General features: G+C 38.8%; 1 protein-coding gene across 1 annotated transcript in view; it reads left to right on the forward strand.

Annotated features, from left to right (window-relative positions):
• The window catches only part of MAN1A2 (mannosidase alpha class 1A member 2), a 144182-nt gene that overhangs the window by 53221 nt on the left and 71987 nt on the right, over positions 1 to 18974 (forward strand). Inside the window, exons 4-5 of the mRNA XM_075727805.1 lie at positions 10583 to 10701; positions 13180 to 13260. Coding sequence (XP_075583920.1) covers positions 10583 to 10701; positions 13180 to 13260 — 200 coding nt within the window. The remainder of the gene's footprint in view (positions 1 to 10582; positions 10702 to 13179; positions 13261 to 18974) is intronic.

The following is an 18974-nucleotide window of genomic DNA, read 5'->3' on the forward strand; positions in this document are numbered from 1 at the left end:
TTTTCATACCCTACACATTGTTATCTCCTTTCTTTGTCTTTTCAAGTTCCCTTTTTTTTTGAGAGGAAGACTAAAACTTTGTTCTGTTTTCCGTTTTGTTTGCTGTTCCTTTCCTAATAATTGCATTTTGCATCTTTTATGTTCCTTTATGGAGTCTAGAAACTCAGTATAGGGTGGCTTTTCTGCAGTATCATTCCTTATCAAAATCCTCATCCACTGTGTACGGTATTTCCAAATTATTTATAAATATGATGATTTATAAATATTTCCAAATTATTTTGTAAATAAGCATGTGCCCAACATTCATCTCTGTAGGATCCTATTGGTGGTTTCCTCTGACAATGATAATTGGTTGTTTACACTTATCCTGTTTCCTGTCATTTAAACAATTATTCATCTGCATGAGAACAATTTTCTCTTATCCTGTGGCAGGTTAGTTTTCTTAAGAGCCTTTGTTAAGGCATGTTCTTGCATACCTGCTGTGTATATTCTCTGTCCATATGCAAGTTGACTTCTTAAAGAGACTGTAACATTGATGCTAAGACTTCCCCTTACAAAAGCTCTGACTTTTCCTCAGTTCATCTAATTTAAAGCTGTCCTCTGATTCATGCTGCTAATTGGGCAAATAGGGTTTTGCAAATGCTATTTTGCTTCACTGCAACAGACATGGTGTTTATTCAGAATATGGTTGTTCTCTAAAACTTGCAAATGTGTGCAGGCAGGAAGCAATCTGGCTGTGCATTCGCTCTTAACTGTTTTACGATACTGGTGCCACAGATAAAGACAACTGTGGTTAGCTAAGAATATTTTTGAATGTTATAGCTGCTTCATCAAACTGTCACAAGTGTGCCTGTGCATATCAGGAAGACTCACCATGGGCAACTGTTGTCCTCTGTTTTTCTTTTTAATAATACAGTATTCCCACTGAATTCTTTTCACTCAGTTTGTATTAGCTCATGTACAACACATTTAGGTCAGTTGTTCTCAGTGGCTTTTTTACATGTTCCTGAACTGATGAGGTTAAATCCTATGGCATTGTTCAGAAGATTGAAAATTCTGCCTGTAAAAAAAATACATAATGAGATGTACAGATGCAAAGCGGAATTAGATAAACACACCTTATTTCTGTAACCTGCCCTATAGAATAGTGAGATAAACATCTACATCAAATGGCAATGAAGAAATAAGTCATGTTAGAGTTCACGGCTCAGGCTCAAATTGAGACTTTTAATTCTCTCTAATAGCATCCTCTCCTGTTTTTCTCTTATAAACCAGACGATTTGTTCTGAGGAAAAAAAATACATTTGTTTCCCATTGGGAATCTTTGGACTTATGTTTGTTTTGATTTGGGAATTATCTAGGTTGTGGGAATGCTATCCCTGAATTTAAGCTTGTTTCCTTTCATTTGGAATTAAGAACAGAGGGTGTAATAAGGAAATTAAATTAAGGCTATGCAGTCTATTTTGGACTGTGTTAAAATATTAAGTAAATGGGCATGACAACTAAATAAGGATTGGCATGCTGAGCTCTAAAACTAAATATGGTAAGGACAACATGGACGTGTGTATAAAGTGGGAGGCAGATGCAAATATGCTTTGCTGTCATCTGAAGCCAGCAGATATACAAGGCAGCTGTAATTCAGAAGCAGTTCAACCATGTGAGTGCAGCACTGTGCTCGTGCCTAATACACTGTCTTCTATCAGAGATTGTTCACTCAAGTTTTGCACCATTCTGATGAACTTTTATGGCTACCAAATTGAAATTAGCTCCTATTAGCAGTCTTAAAGAAAATTTAGAATATGGTTTGGACCAAAATGTGTGGAAGTGGCCCAAGCTTTTGATTATCTGAAGATGGAAAAGCTTATGTGACATGATGGCTGTTAGAGGTGCGTTTTTTGTGATGCTCTTCCTACTGCCTAGCTGACAAAGTAGCTTAGCTTACAATTATCTGTGAGAAATTGTATCTTTACTGTCTTGGAAGATCAGTACTTAGCTTGCTTCATGCATAAGATTTCTGCACTCAGGTCACACAACTATACTTGAGTTCAGATAACATCTTGCTCTGACTGACTTACTGTCATATATTAATCTTGCTTTGCTGCTGGGTTTAACTGACTGCTGCCTGTATTTAGGTTCTGCATGCTTCTGAGCCATCATTCACAGGTACTCTTTGCTTCAATCTTCTGCTTCCTGATTTCTCAAAATGGAGTTGCTCCAGATCTGTAGTTTTGGTTAGTGTTGATTGACTGCTTTATGTGTGTAGCTGATTGTCATCACCATTCGCTTCTTGCCCGTTATTCTTGCCTCCATTCTGATACACTTCTATCCTCTCCTTTTTACTCAATTTAATGCCATCTCCTCTTCCTTGTTCCTTTCCTCCTCTGAAGCTCATCCTAATCTTTCTCTCCTGACGTTGCAGCATTTCAGTTATCATTAGGTCTTAACCTTCCACTGACTAAGATCATAGTTCTAGCATTAATCTTAATTATGGTCAGCACACGGTCTACTCTCCTCTTCCTATCTACAATAATTCAGGTTTGTGATTACAAACAAAATAAGGAGGTGGGAGGGCCGGAAAAAAAAGAAGAGATGACTGAAAGAAATGTAGAAAATTGAAACAGTCTGGTAGTAATACACTGAGCCCTTTTCAAATTTAGTTTTGAGCACATTCAGACTTTGTACTAGAGGGACTGCATGCAACTTTTGCTTGTGTGAATTTTGAATTAAGCTGAAGGGTTGTGTAGGATTTAGTGGGAGAGCAAAGTGAAGCAATCAAGCAAAGAGTAGAGAAGAGGAAGGTTTACTGTAGTATAAATTCTTAGACAAAGTTTTAAAATTTGGGTCTTAAGGACATAGCTATTTAAGCAGCAGCTTGTTGATTAATAACATCTACCTGCAGGTCCACTTTTAGATTCAAAGAACAAAGACTAGCATACAACAAAATGCTTCACTCCCATTACTTCCTCATTTATAAAATTAAGGAAAGCATTACAATTGATTATTTAGTGTTATTTATATGCTAAAATAATTTACTGTCTGATACAAAAGATTAGGGACTCCTTTTCATGTTGTCTATTATCAGCAATTTAACAGAACTAAGCAATCAACATGCTTCGTTTTTTGTTCTGCTTTTTTAATTAGTCTAAAATGTTAAAGACAATTGTTTTTTTCATGGATACTTAAAGGCTTATTCATTGCATTTTATGGCTGAGCTGAAATAATACGTTGCAATTTTGTATGAAATGTATGGTTTCATTGACTAATTTTGAGGCACTTGTTTTCGCAGTGGAATTAAACTCTGTTGTTCAAAAGTTTAATTCATTTTCTTAAACGTTATCTTGTTCCTTGTGAGTCATTAAGATACTTTACAAGTGGTATGCTTCAGTAGTGGCAGCTTTATTGCCAGAACCTCATTAGAGATACAGAAAACTGGGTTGATAATTGTTTGCTTTTAATTTTCATGTAATATATTTTTCTGCCACGTCTGTAATTGTCTATCACATTAAGAAATCCTGTTGCTACAGTCTGAAAACTTGAATTATTTGAACCTTTTTGAGTAGAGATTGCTATACTTTCCCTAGATCAGTACAGTCTAGCCCAGTCTGCATTTCTGAGCTATTTTGAAGCAGGCCAGGCAAGAATATCAATAACAAGAATATTTATTTTAAGACTGTAATAATGCTGTATTTAATGTCAGGCTGAGTTTATCAAGGAAGTATATTCACTCTGTTGTTTAGGGATTAAAATGTCTGCCTATGTGAAAAATAACTGATCTCTTAGGTTCAAAGTGTGCCAGGGTATACTTCCTTGAGGAGGCTTTACAGCTCCTCTTTTGTTTCTGGAATCACTGCAATGGAATAGGGAGGTTCTGCTCTATGTTTGGGCATGCCCCAATTGTTGGGTTGCTCTTGCAGTAGTGCTGGACCACTCTGAAGTTCAGGTCACCTGCCAGAGTGGAAATTTAACTTAGGAATTAAGTTATCCCTCGAGACTTCGGTCCTCTTAGATTCCTTTTGCAAATTATTCCTCCCCCCACCCCCAAATTAAACACACCAGTAATCAAAAGCGTTCTGCACCAGTAGGAGTACGTTCTGCTTCCAGTAAATAATGTCTGTCCAGGCCCCTGAAAAAAACCAGAACTGGATATAAGTGACTGAGACCAATATGATTTCTGGCACAGGAGGTCTGTTTGTATCTGATGGTTCTGTCCATCAGTATGGTCATCCCATTGGCTATGCTGTTTTGAAAGTGAAAGCCATTTCCTTACATCCAGATCTCTAGTCTCTGTGCATAACTCTAGATTCCAGGTTTCTAATGCTTATGAAGAGAAGGTGGCTTTCTGGAGTACAAAATAACTTATTTCCATAGCAGGGATGTCTTGACACAGAGATACTTGCTATTTGTATGATACAGAGGCAGGTTGTCTTGAATAACAGCCTAAATGCTTTTACTGTGTCCCACTGCTTGTTTTTCCTCAAGCAATCTTGCTAATTCCCTTAACTTTCTTCAAAACATAGCTGGTGGTGGTATCCTCAGGCTGTCCTTGTAAACAAGAATAAGAGTTTCTATTAGATTCCTGTGTGATTTTGTCTCTGGTTTAGGAAATATTTAAAACCCTGCCTTGATTGTAAATGAACTGATAAGCATCCCACTTTTGGATCTTTCATCAGCTATCTTTTCTGCTTAATAATAAAATATTCCTTTTCAGTCACTGCATAAGGTAGAAGGGTAAGAATGGTTACATGCGCTTATTAGGCCTGTTGTATCTGACTTTCCTTGGAGGCAGAGTAGCCTCATGGTAATTTTTCCACTTAGGCTGGTTTCCTTGACTTTGTAGCAGCCCTGCTCTGACCTAGTGTGCATTTTGGTAATGAGATATCCATTTGAATAGGCTATATGTCCTTCAGGTTTGTTACTCTGACTGGTGGTCTCTGGATAGATGCCAAGTGTGTTGTAAGACACGAACACACTTGTAACACAAGAGTGTTAGAGCACAAACAGACAGAGGGTGAAAGGGAAAGAAGGAAAATTCACTCCCCAGCGAGGCAGGGGAGAGAACAGGAAGAGCAAAAGCAACAAAACCCATGGGTTTAGATAAAGGTAGTTAGTTTAATAAGTGAAGGAAAGGGGTGAGAGGGGGGAAGTAATGCAAAGACAACCACTTGCCACCTACCACAAGCAGACTGAAGCCCAATTGGTCCCCGAGGAATGGCTACCTGCCAGACTAACCCCTCCACACTCAGCTTTTATCATGGAGCGTGTCGTCACATGGTATGGAGTATCCTTGTGGTCAGTTTGGGTCAGCTGTCGTGGCTTTGTCTCCTCCCAGCCTCTTGCCCACCCCTGGCTTATTCACTGTGGGGGTCGGAAGAGCGAAAAAAGAGAAGGCTTTGATGCTGTGCAATCACTGCTCAGCAATAGCCAAAACTCTGGTGTATTGTCAACACTGGTTTAGTCACAAATCTAAAACACAGCACCATACAGGCTGCTGTGAAGAAAATTAACTCCATCCCAGCCAGGCCCAGTACACCTTCTCAGCCCTCAACTCAGGCTAATGAAAGCCCCCATAGAAGTGTTTTTCAGAAGTAGTGATGAGATTTGTGTGTGGTGTATACTTGTTGAAGAAAGGAGTAGGTATGGGTGATGTGTCACATAATCCAAGTTTCTGTGAAACACCTATTTGATGATTATTTTCAACTCAGAGTGCATGACTTGAGTTTGCTGGTACATAATGTGTCTGTGTCTCAAATTTTCATAGTCTTCTCTGATCATAATTGATCTATGCTAGTTCGCATTATTTTCTTTAGTACCTTGCTGCTTGTAGTCTCTTCAGCTTCCACATAATAAATACTCTAAGCAACCCTGTAGCTGGTATCAGGCTTTCTAAATCGCTATACTTATCCTTATGGTTATAATGAAAATGGGCTATTTATTTTCTTCATATTACTTTTGTCATGGAACACATGACAATGATCTGTCTCCCTGTGCTTTGATAGTCTCTTGCGAGACTTTAAAATGGTATGAATAAACCAGTTCTTCATCTAGCACTTCAGCATACTGAAAGAATTTTAGATAGGAAGACCATTTTTCTTTTAATGGCCCTGCTGTTTACACTTAGTCATATGATTTGCTAGATATTTCAGACTGTAGATTTATGTGCTATCAAGTGAAGGAATTATTTGTCTAATCTCAGGAAACTGAACTCTCCCTAAATATAAATCTGACTTACTATTTTGCAGTCCTTTGGAATAGTACTCTTGCTTAATGAGAGTGTGCACAATTTTGTTAATAGTTCAGCTATTTCACTGCTAAATTCCTTCCATCAGCTCATGATGGATGTTCTGTTTTATTTAGAAGAATGAGCATTGCATTCATTAGGCAAACTTCATTAAATTTGGAGCTCAATCAACTAGAACTATAATTATATGGAGAGGAAACTTCCTAATCTGACATTTGTAAAACTGAGCCCTTTTGGAATCGGTTATTATCTTATGCAACATGACCAACTGAGCCTTTGTATTGAACAGAGGCAGACCCTGGGAGGAGTGCCTTCAGCTAGGAGAAGTGCTATTTTCTATTATAATTTAATTGTTTTATAGCTTTTTTCACCACAATGAGACATCTGCTCTCTCTGTATCTGGAGCAATAATATATCAGACTGGTTGAGGTGGTAGTAAGCAGTGTATACTCCTCTAAACTATTATCTCATTCTTTAGAGTTACTTTATTACTTTTCAGATTACACCTTCTGCAGTTTAAGTCCATGAAAGCTATCCTCTTGTCCTTTAAGGCAAGATTTATGGATCTTAGCGTGGCTATGAAAGGAAAAAAAACATACTCTATTATGAATGGAAAATGATTTTTCTCTGTGACTTTAGACTGAATGGTTTGTATGAGCGTCAGGAGGGGGAAAGTACAGCTGCCTATCCACTGTAGTCTGTTTTCCCTGTAGCACCACGTCTGACTCTAATGCAGGCCAGTGATCTTTGAACACCTGCTGTTTCTTCCTGCTTTAGATTTCAGCTACTGCCTTGCTGGTAGTGCAGTGCATTTTAAGATGGGGAAGACAGCTATGACAGTATCACTGCCTGTTCTGGTTAGCTTGTGAACCTCAGCAGATACAGAAGAATTCAGCGGAAGCTGTTATTTAGGAACAAATTAAGAATGACATCCTCCCCACATAGTCCTCCAAGAAGGAAGCTGAGAGCAATTAGTTAATTTTACTCTAACCCAACCTAGCGTAGCCCACAAATGGTTTTAAGTTGTACCTATCTTGTAACATGGGGCGGCCAAGGTGTTTTGTTAGGTCTGTTGTCCTCTGTGTTGCCTTATGTCCAGCTGTGTGCTCTATTCATGTAGGCACAAGACTTCCGGGTATGAACTCTGCATTTTGGACTCTTCCCTCTCAATGCCCAGGAGGAGGGAATTAGCTTGCTTTGTGCTGCCTGACTGACACTAAAGGAAGAAGGCTGGGTAGACAGTCTGTTGCAAAGTATTGACTTCTTGTCTCTTGACCTTTTAGAAATGTGTTCAGCCAAAAAGGTTTAAAAACCAAAGATTGTTCTTCTGAGTACTTCGTCAAGGAAGAAGTGCTGGTGTGCAGTTAGGATTAACTACCATATGTTTAAGAAAAAGGAAAAATAAACCAAATTTGGCTAAAATAACCTACTTATTCATAAGAAACAAGAAAAATGAATAATTTATTATGGGTAGGGATATAAATGCTATCCTTAGGAGACCATGGTAAGAAACAGTTGAGCTCTCACATGGAGTCTGGAAGCTATAACCATACTGATCTGCATCTCAGAAACAGGCACCGTCACTGCTCAGGGCATGTGTGAGCAGAAGGGGCTTTGCTCGGTAATGTTTTGTTGGACGTTTCGGTCTAGAAAAGATAGAGATAAAAGATGAGACAAAGGGACAAAAGGGCAGCAGGAGGGAGAACTTGAACAAACTCCTGGAGTGTAGCCCAGACAAAAGCTTAGAGTATGAACCTGTGCTTTTAATTGACTCTTAGGGACAAAAAAAAAAAATGCTGAGCAAGCCTGCCTTGCTCTGTCGACTCCATTTATTTCTGTGGCTGCAAACAACATTGGAGGGTCTTGTGTGAAACAGGTTGTCAGTCAATCCCTATTGGAGACTACTGGTTTAGGTGAGATTTCCATGTATGGGGTTGAGGGCTCACTTTTAACACTGTGAGGATGAAAGCAAATGTCTTGTCTGTATTTGAAGTTGTATTGTTCAGTCACTATGGGATGTGTTAGGAAATCATGGATGTTTTTGCTCGATTCTGGAGAGAGCTCTGTTCCTGCAGTTCTAGCCTTTTTGCTCTCAGTCTCTGTCTGGATGCATCTATTGAATTCATGAGATGACAAAAATAGTCATAGGCTTTTGCATTTCCATAGACCTTCTTTCATGGTTCTGTGCAGAGAACTCCATGAAAAAGGTTATTTAAATTTGTATTTTTGAAAATATTTTCTGGAAGGCTGGAAGGCAGATATTGTTGTGCCCAACATAGTGCTGTCCCCCCTTGTGGGCACTTGAATGTACTTCTGAGATCTAGAAAACTGTGGATAATTGTACAGTGGTGTCTGAACTTTTTTTCTATTGTGGGGGGACACAATGACACACCAGTCCATCCCCATGCAATGTATTCTCCTCACCCCTTGCCAATTATAGAATATGAGAACTTACTGATGTGGTTATCACTGTGTTTAAGTTAGAATTATTTAAGTTTATTTTTGAAACTATTACAAGAGGAGCTTTCAGGATTTCCCAAGGCTATGCATCCCTATTCGTTAAAACACCCTGTGTATTTAAAACTGTTATCAGTGTGGTTTAAATAAAGGAACAGAGTGCATAGCAGTGTAACACATTCTACTTTTATGTCAGAAATACCTTGTCAGCTAATACTGAAGTTAGTCCTTGTGTCATGGTCTGATTTGCATATTTTTGAAGTGATAAATTAGATAACTGTCACATTATGCTTATGAAAAGGTATGAAGTTAAGTGCATGCTGTAGCTCAAAGCCACCTCCACTTCAGCACAAGTAATGGTATCTGTCACTTGGCTGAAGGTGTTAAACCTTGCAGTACTTATGCACCATGGTGAATTCATTTCCTGAGAGTTATAGGTATGCCTCGTGGCCAGTTTGTCCTTTAAATTAATCTTGTGAAAGGTAGTGCGTCCTGATCTGTACTTGAATATTCTTAACAAACACCACTGACTTAAGGCTCTCCATATCTAGTTTAAATTAATTAAAACAGATGCACAACTATTTTTGAAGAAATTAGTTGACGATTACTTTGTCATAGAGACTATCGTGTTTAATTTTTATTATTCGGGGAAAGAAATCTCTGAGAATGGAATTAAGCCTGTGTGTAAGTAACAGTCATTTAGGTGTGTAAAAGAAATACCATGAGGGTGATGGCTTCATTCAGTTATTGTTATGCTTGGTGGGGAGGGGGGAATCTCTAAACATGTCAAAATCAGAAATGAATGAATAGCAACAACCAAACAGGAACACTGCACTGTAGAAATTCCATTATGGATGAAAAGCACATTAAAAAAAATAAAATTGGCTTAACTTGTTAGGAGACTACTGTCATTAAATTGCTAATCATATAGATATTGTACTGTTTTATAGAGTACTGGTATGAACAGTGAAATCGGGCTACTTTCTTAGTGTGTAGGACGTTTATACACTCCATGAAAATAAATAAACCCATGGTAATTCTTGCTTTCCTCTCAAAGCAAAGACCTCTGCCTACTAAGGGCAACAGTGTAGGTTGAGATGGCCTAAGGAGGTCAAGGCGAACGTGGCCAGTGGCTCACCACCTCTCTTGTTGCCTTTGTACAAACCGATGAGTCACTCGTCAATCAACTCTAAATTGCTGCTGTTTCAAGTGAACAGCATTTTAGGTTAAAGCACCATTGATTTTTATTTGGCTTTAAATGCTCCTCTTTAAATGGTGACAATTCAGGAATCCATTAGCACCTCATAGCGTGGGTCCCTGCAGGCAGTGACTTGAAGGGCTGCGGCTTTATCAGTCAAGCCAAGCCAGGGCATCCCTGCTCATCAGTCCGTGCTTTCAGTGACTAGGTAGCTTCCATAATTGCAAAACTTGGAACATTTCAGCAGTAAATGTTGGGAAATGCAAGGCATTACTGCGAGTACAGATTGCTTTATCTTGCATCTGCTTTTTTTTTTTTTTTTTTAAAACACTTCTGTCCTAGAATTCCTATCAGCTTTTTGAAGCTGAATGTCTTTCTGTCCCTTTTTTGTGTCAAAGTACGGTTGCTCCTGTTCAGGTTAGGAAGGCAGATGAGAGGGGTTTTTTTTCTATCTTTAGTCTTCTTTTCTTCCCAGAAGCCAAACTGTGCCAGAGGACTGATGCTTTGAAAGAGAAGTGTGATCCTCTTATGTAGCTGCTAATTCCTTGCTCACTTTGGTTATTCTTTGTGCTGTCATCTTTGTAGTAACTTTGCTTTGCTACTGCTCGGGTTATTTTCTCATGCTTGTGATGTTTAAGAAAAGTAATGAAATAATCACTTGTAATAGAAATCTTTCTTTTTGCCTGTAGGAAACTCACAAATGGGTGCTACCATAGTAGATGCATTGGATACTCTTTATATCATGGGGCTTCATGATGAATTCAGAGAAGGACAAGAATGGATTGACAAAAATCTTGATTTCAGTGTGGTGAGTAGAGCTTGCCCTAATATTTATGTAGTCCTTTTCACAGTGTTCCTCTTGGGGGGAGACAGAAGAGGTCTTTCAGCTGGAACTTAAAAAGCTTATCAAAAGTATTAGAAAAAATCAAAGCTTTCGAAGTATCAGAAGTTCAGATGTAAGCTTTAGTGAAGTTCTCTGTGTTTGTAACTTTATTTTAGGAACAAAAACCCACCCCAACCATTTCACACTTAATTATAAGTAAAAATACATCTATATATTGTATTTTCAAAGTACAAATTATAATTGGGTAATTGAAGAAGGGAAAGTGGTCAGTGAGAACCAACAGGGCCTCAGAAATGAAGGCAGAAAGATGAGGCTGTACTAGCTGATAGTAGTTGGAAATAACTGAGCTGTGAAAGACAATTTCCCCCCAAACCATAGTGTATAAATTACTTAACAATACAATCTCCTCTTCTTTCCGTGTCCTTAAGAAGTTTTAACATGAAGAATGCCACTTGAGTTTCTTAGTTTGCCTACAGGTTCTGAATCTATCACGAGAATTTCCCAGTTGGTCATACAGCATCTGATGTTCTGTGTGTGTGCAGAGTTTGGAAGCATTAAGTGGAAGAAATGGCTCTATTTTATCCTTATTGATTAGTGTTCTTATTACTAATTTTAGGACTGTCACAGACTCTGTGATGGAATTTGTATTTCAGTCCTTGGACTTGCCCTATGGTTCCAAAATTATTTTTCATTCAGTAATGCACAAAATGAAATGTAGGTATACAGTCAGAATTCAGCAGTTGCTTACTACTGTTTTTATATTATATCCTACATTTCAAAAATTATTTGTTTGGGTTTTTTCCTTTTGTTTTATACATTGACTGTCTGGCAAACATTAAAGAAATTCTGCTCTGCTTTTTTCAGTTAGTGACAGATAATTATTCAGTCTAAAACTGAAGACCCTAAATATATCAGAGACAGTGTAGACATAATGGTACTATTATGAGGGTGAACTAAATTACTTCCATAACTTTTTGTCTGATCTGAGGCAATCTCAATATAAATTTGCAGAATTAATCTAGGATTTGGGTGGAAGAAATTTACATGACCCACTGGGGTTCGATTACAGCTTCCTATGTATCAAAAAATATTTCTGAAGGTTAATCAGTTGTCTTTATATATACACCAGACGTGAGTAATTTCCTTATATGGTTTGAAGTTTATAAATAAATACATACATACATTTGTTCCTCTTGGATTCTTTTACTGGGAAATAGAAATCATTGGTTTCACTCTACACTATACCATTGCTTGTGTGATTCATGACTTTAATAGGTATTAGATGGAATCATATGCTGCGTTATTGATATTTTTCTTGTATCACTTGTATGTGAATAAAAATATGGCTTTTACTAAAAACCTATATTTGGGAGTACTTCAAACTTTAGACTTTTAATCATCAGTGCTATTTGAGGAAATCTTTAAAGTATTTATATAATCTTTCTGGAATAAGTAGTGTGTGCAAAATGCGTTTATTTTAGATACAAGCAAAATGCATGATACATGTATGATACCTGATACAACCATAGGTGCCATAGAAATAGTGTGAAAGGAAAGACATACCTATAAATATAATTTCAACTGTGTGCTAATTGGTGGGTCAACTTGTACAGTGTACATTGTAGTGACTTTTCTGGATAAAAGGAAAAGTCTCCCTTATCTCAAAATCTTTTAATAAAACTACATTTCTGTGTCTAATGGGTTGAATGAAGTTTAAGGGGGAGACAAATGGGGTGTATGCAGGCAAAGGAGTGAATGGGGTGCAGAGGGAGGCAGAAAGATGTTAAAACTATCCATTTTATCCAATTTTTCAATGGGTTAAATGAGTCAAAACATACTGGTGAATTTAGCCCAAGGATATTAATGTAGAGGAAGGCAGTAAAGTGGTTTATTCTCTTGAATTTCTCAGTGGTCTTGCAGTACTTGTTGTCATAACATTAAATACATAAAGGCTATTCCTAGATAGACACTATGTTAAAATGGAGCTCTGAATTTGAGATTGCACGTTGGCAATTCAGGTTAAGAAAGCACATTACAGCAATTCTCTAATTATTATTCTGCTTTACCCTGTAAACCCAGAAGGTTTGGTGTTATGCTTAAACACAAGAGAAAAGATGCTGAATTATGGAAGTGTACAGTCCTTGCCTTCTTTCCCACCATCCCCAAAGAACTTTAATTGCACTTTGTGGTGATAATATGATTAGAAAGCAGGAGAAAAACTGTTTCATTTTTAAAAATCAGTTGAAGCTGTAACTAGAATTATCACGTGGTGTTGTGAAGATGTGCCCAGGAATTTCAGTATGGATCTAGATACTGAAACATTACAAACTCTTGTATGCAGATTGGTTTAGGGTATGTACTTGCCTCTGCCTTGATGATTTTTTTATTCTTTGATTAGTTAGTTTGAGTTGGTGAATTATGTACTCTTTCTTTCTGTTCTAGAATTCTGAAGTGTCTGTTTTTGAGGTCAATATTCGCTTCATTGGCGGTCTTCTAGCAGCATACTACCTTTCAGGACAAGAGGTAAGGAGACTGGAAGGCGTCTGTGAAATTTAACGTATTCTAGCAAACGTGCATACAAAGAATTTTCTAGAATCTTGGTTTTGTAGTAGTTTGCAAACTAATTTTACAGCAGTAAGTTGTCCAAAGTAACCAAATTCTTGGAGTATGGAATCTTTAAAGCTTGTTTCTGTGCAGGTCTTGGCCAATTTAGGACCCCTTGTCAGAGCTTTGAAACACTTCAAGGCTGGAGCCTGAACCAGCTGACAGATCAAGTCATAGCTCTTCTTATGTCTTATCAGCTACCTGTCTTTTGATATGTTGCCTATGTCTTTGATTTGTTTGTTTTTATCCTTTATTTTTCATGGACCTTCTGTAGCCTGCTACCTAAAATATTAGGCTTCCAGCCATATTTCATGACTTAAGGTTTGATACACTTTCAGGTGTTCATATGTATCTTACCACTTTGTTTAGGGGAGCACCACGTAAGTATCAACAAGTTCTCAGGGATTTTAAGCCTGCAGCCCTAAAAATAACCAGGAAAAAAACCCCATATTTTTTGGCTTTTTAGGTCTTTGGCATCATCCTGGGATCTGTGAATTTTCTCTTATAGGAGTGTCTTCTCTTTGGAAGAAGAGCTTAGTGGCAAAGCAAAAAATCCAGTGTTTATCTTGAAGAAATTGCTAGTTTATTTTTCATCACTGCTTTACCTTCTTCACTGTCCACGCTCTCCAAGCTCCCTGTCTGCGGAGGGATCAGCTGCAAGCAGTCCTTTCTGCTACACTGATTCATATGGTCTGTTACAGGAGGCCCAAAGGAAAGGAGAAGCACATGATTTTGCCCCCCTCTTTCCTTTAGAGCAACTGAAGAGCTGACCTTGCGTTCATGGCTGTGAGCCTTTCTCTGCCTCTGGAATCTGCAGGCTTAGGTGTTCCATCAGAGTTTCCTCACAGCTCAGTAAGGATTTTACCCTCAGGAAGTGATCCTGTTCCCCAGTGTTACAAGTCAGCCTTTTAAATTGGTTGCTGTCCACCTCTATGGGAAGACAGCCTTTGTAGCAGCGATCACTTGTGTTAGAGTAGTGGTGAAATTCAAGCCCTATTAGTTTACGGTTTTGTCCTAACAAAAGACGACATAAAAATCACTGAATGATCAACCCAAATATTAACTTGAGGCAGCTTCTGAATTTCATCTAGGTCAGCGTTATTAACCTACCAGCTTTCTTTCGAAGACCCCCAGAACAGAAGCTTTCTTTTGCTGTTGGCCATAAGCAAGGAAAAATGCTTGTGTTTTTATTTCTGTGGCAAAGAAGTTTCATGGAGAGCAGTCTGAGCTGCACGTGCTTTTCAACTTGTGCTAAGGAAGAGCTGAAGTAGCTAAGCTGGAACCATTAGGAGTAGTCATGGTAGTTCCTACTGTAGTGCAGGTGACCTCAGCAGCATTTTGAAGGATGCTTCCTTTCCAGAAATCTGTATTTCTGTTGCTTGGAGTTCAGATCACATTAAGTACTATGTATGCATTGAGGAGAGCAGTCCCACATGATCTTTTCAGCTAGGGACATTGATCCTGTCTCTGGATAACTTACTGCAACTGGAGCATGCTCCTTGGAGTCATCTACTGTGAATATGAAAAACCTCAGAGAAAGAGCAAAGATCACATATCGGTAGCTGGATCATTTGTATAGATCAATACCATACCTGTGCACAAGCCCCTTAAGAACTTTTTTGCCCCAATATGTAGGTGGGTGCAGCCAAATACTGCCAAAACACAAAGCTGAGTATTCCTTTTCCTTTCAGTTTCTTCTAACTGCTTCGTAGAGTCATAGAATCATAGAATGCTTTGGGTTGGAAGGGACCTTTAGAGGTCACCTAGCCCAACCCCCTGCAGTGAGCAGGGACAGCTTTAACTAGATCAGGTTGCTCAGAACCCCATCCAACCTGACCTTGAATGTTGCCAGGGATGGGGCCTCTACCACCTCTTTGGGCAACCTGTTCCAGTGCTTCACCACCCTCATTGTAAAAAACTTCTTTCTAATGTCTAGTCTAAATCTATTCTTCTTTAGTTTAAATCCGTTATTCCTTGAAGAGTCAGAACAAGCTTCTTCGCTTAAAGAGTCTTCATCAACACATTTTATTTCTTTCCTTCTTAGAAAGCTCTTACCCTCTGTCTTCCCTAAATTTTGGCCACTGGGCTGACTCTTTTTTGTTTTTAAAAATATTTTTATGGCGTTAGTCTTTCCAATGGACTTTAAATGCTTCATGACTTGTGGTAGAAGGTTATTCCTGTCAAGTGTTCATATATATTATCTTTATTTTCCAAAAGAACAACTCCTAAAAACCCCTAAACTCCTAAAAAAAGTGTTCAGACTGCATTTCTTTCAAAAGAGTGTGGCAGATAGGACTGCTTCTGGTACCTGAGAGACTACCTCATTTGACAAGTTGGATGGTTTCTCTGCAATTTGTCACTGTGGATAAGACAAGCAAGGGAGCTTGAGGCTTTTCAGTAATTGAGCCCAGGAGAGAGACACCTGCCTCTGAGAACTCCTTGGAGTTGGAAACAGGTTTGTTGGAGGCATGATTTCTAATCTGGTCTTCTCTCTTCTGTTCCCAAGAAGGGAAGGTATTCCTTAGCTCAGGAGTGGGACATGCTTAATTTCTTTTTTCACTGCATTCAGATGTGTGAGGAGACACTTCTTAGCCACTGCTAAGACAGGCAAACCTGATCCCAAGTGTTTGGATGTTTTGCCTGATCAGGTTGTGATGCACATGGGCTTATGTCTCTAAGGGAGTCTCTATCTACTGGTAGGTGTCCTTCCTTTGTTCATCCAGCTATCATTTACTTGCTCACATTCCCTTCCCACATCTTCTTGATATTCCAGTCCCTATCTCCCTTCCTCTAAGCTTCTACTTCTGTAAGACTGTTGCTAGATACTGGTTTAGAAGGTTTTCATACTAATTTCCATACTTCTGCATGACTTGTTTGATGTATTGAAAAATAGGTCCAATACAATTAACAGGCTGCTTGGAATGAATTCTGGTTTTCCCCTTTTAATTTATATAAATTCTGCTTAGGTCCACAACAAGAGTTACTGCTGTCTGGTGACAGTTATAAAAGCTGCACTTATTTCGTTTTGACTCTTATCACTTAGTGCTGTTAAAGATGCTATAGTGACAACCATAAAAGAAAGTGTCCAAGACTCAGCATCAGCTGTGGAAGTTCATTCACTTTTAAGTGGCCACACTTGGAGAATTTGATAGTCAGCATGGTTTGTCTATATGCTTTTGCCCTTTGTATGGAGAGGATAATTGTGCTTGATAGGATTTTGTCTGATTATGAGTCATAAGGGTAGATACTGGTCATAGTTTTTAAGTACAGTTGGCTATTAACTAGATAATTGTCCTGTTTAATGCTTTTATTAGAAACATGTTAGTTTTTAAAAAATATTCAGCATCTCTAGTGGCATGACTCTGTGGTCTCCATGCTATATTTTAGCTGTCATGTTACTGATACTACTCAGAGGAGCATCAGCTATGATCATGGTTTTAATGATGCTGGTTACAGTTGATGGTAAAATTTTAAACTGTTCACATTAAGATTGTGGGTATTGCTGTCCCTTCTTTCAGTAAGAGTTCCCTCTCACTGCAGTGGGTGGGCAAATAATGAAATATATCTCTCTTACAACCAAAAAAAGAGGTGCTGTTTTTAGCAACTGACAACTTGGCTTAAAATGCTGCAGGCTTGTCCTGTCCAATGTTAGGTCACAGGCCTTTCTTTGTGAAACATGACACTTGTGAATTTTTTAACAGCTCAGCCTTTTACATGTGGGAATTTCTGGAGGACTTCCTTGACTGATGAGTATGTAAAGCTAAAAGTTTAGGGAGGATGTGTTTTCATGTCCCTCTGGCTGAATGTCTTGGTTGTCTTGCCTCACTGTACCTTTCTGTTCATATAAAGACACAAAATTGTTTCTCTGTCTAACAGGCAGTTCTCCCGATTTGGGGAAAATCACCATCTTTCTCCATTTTTCCATGTCAGAATGCCTTTTGAATAGAAGAAAATCAAGATATGCCTGTGAAATGTGACACAGTGGAAAATCTGCCTGTGCATTCTGTTGCAGTTTTCTCGAGTTGAAACAACACTGAGGTTTATCTGGTGGCAGGGGTAGTAGGTCTGCAATCTGGGAGGCCTTTGTTTAAATCCTCTGCACAGTAAGGTTTTCCTGGCTGATTGCGGGCAGGCCGTCTGGTGTCTGACTAGGTGTAATCAGATCTAAGAGCATGCCTCCTTTGTCTCAGCTCCTGCGCACCAATGAGGTCCCAATCTGTCATTGTTTTTGAGATTCCTGGGGGTTTTTTTGAAGCTTTGAGCCTGTGGCTTTTCTTCAAAATACAGTATTGAAATATATAATGAATATATGCCAAAACAGTGGAATATAGAATCATAGAATGGTTTGGGTTGGAAAGGACCTTTAAAGGTCATCTAGTCCAACCCCCACTGCCGTGGGCAGGGACATCTTTCAATACATCAGGTTGCTCAGAGTCCCATCCAACCTGACCTTGAACGTTTCCAGGGTTGGGGCATCCACAACTTCTCTAGGCAACCCGTTCCAGTGTCTCACACCCTCACGGCAAAAAAAGTCTTCCTTATATCCGGTCTACACCTGCCCTTTTTCAGTTTTACAACCACTGCCCCTTGTCCTGTCACTACAGGCCTTGGTAAAAAGTCTTTCTCCATCTTTCTTATAAGCCCTCTTTATATATTCAAAGGCCACTATAAAGTTTCCCCAGAGCCTTTTCTTCTTCAGGCTCAACAACCCCAACTCTCTCAGCCTTTCCTCACAGGAGAGGTGCTCCATCCCTCTGATTGTTTTCGTGGCCCTCCTGGACCCACTCTAATGGGCCCGTGCCTTTCTTGTACTGGAGACCTTAGAGCTGGATACAGTACTGGGACCCCAGTACAAGTGGGGTATACTGTGTACTGGAATTTTTTAAAATTATACTGTCAAACCAAAGAAAGAAACAGAGACTTGACAAAAAGCAGGGGGCGGGGGAGGGGAAGCGTGAGATTTCCTGGGCATGCTGTATGTCCAGGCAGGCTCTCTTGTATTTTGCTGTATGCCAGAGGTTTCTTCCCAGTTTCCACTGAGCAAGCAATACAAAGTGTTCGCTTCACTTGTTATTATTCCTTATTAAGCTGTATGTTAATAGGCATAATATCTAAGTACCTAAAATCTCCAAATAAGAAGTGTAAAATTCATTGTGCCTATACTCAGTCATGAGCTACTAATTAAATATTTTTTGGAGGTACAGTCTTTAAGAGTTGCTTAGTAGAAAGTGGCTGGGAGCCATACTGTGAGAACCAGGCACTCCTTTTCTCCACCGCAGGTTATGACAGAATGGATAAAACTTTTCCATTTTGATCAAAAAGGAAGCATGACCTTTTACTTAAGGTGTGTGAACTACAAGTCTTCCACCTTCTGAGTTCATAGGGACTACTATGCTTCCTCTTTTCCATCTGTCAAATGGAGTTAACAGGACAAATTAACATACCAGTGGTAAAATATATAATGACTTCTTATGTAAATTGAACTAGGCTGTTTCTCAGTAATCCCTGCAACAATCCTTTAACTTCTGTAGGAACTAGACATGGTTGGTCTTCATTATGCCTGGGGGCGACTGTGATATAGTTGATAATGTAAGAGAAATAAGTAGAAATTAAATGATCCTTATGCCTGCTTT

Source organism: Pelecanus crispus, chromosome 1, assembly GCF_030463565.1.
Source record: "Pelecanus crispus isolate bPelCri1 chromosome 1, bPelCri1.pri, whole genome shotgun sequence".
Lineage (NCBI taxonomy): Eukaryota > Metazoa > Chordata > Aves > Pelecaniformes > Pelecanidae > Pelecanus > Pelecanus crispus.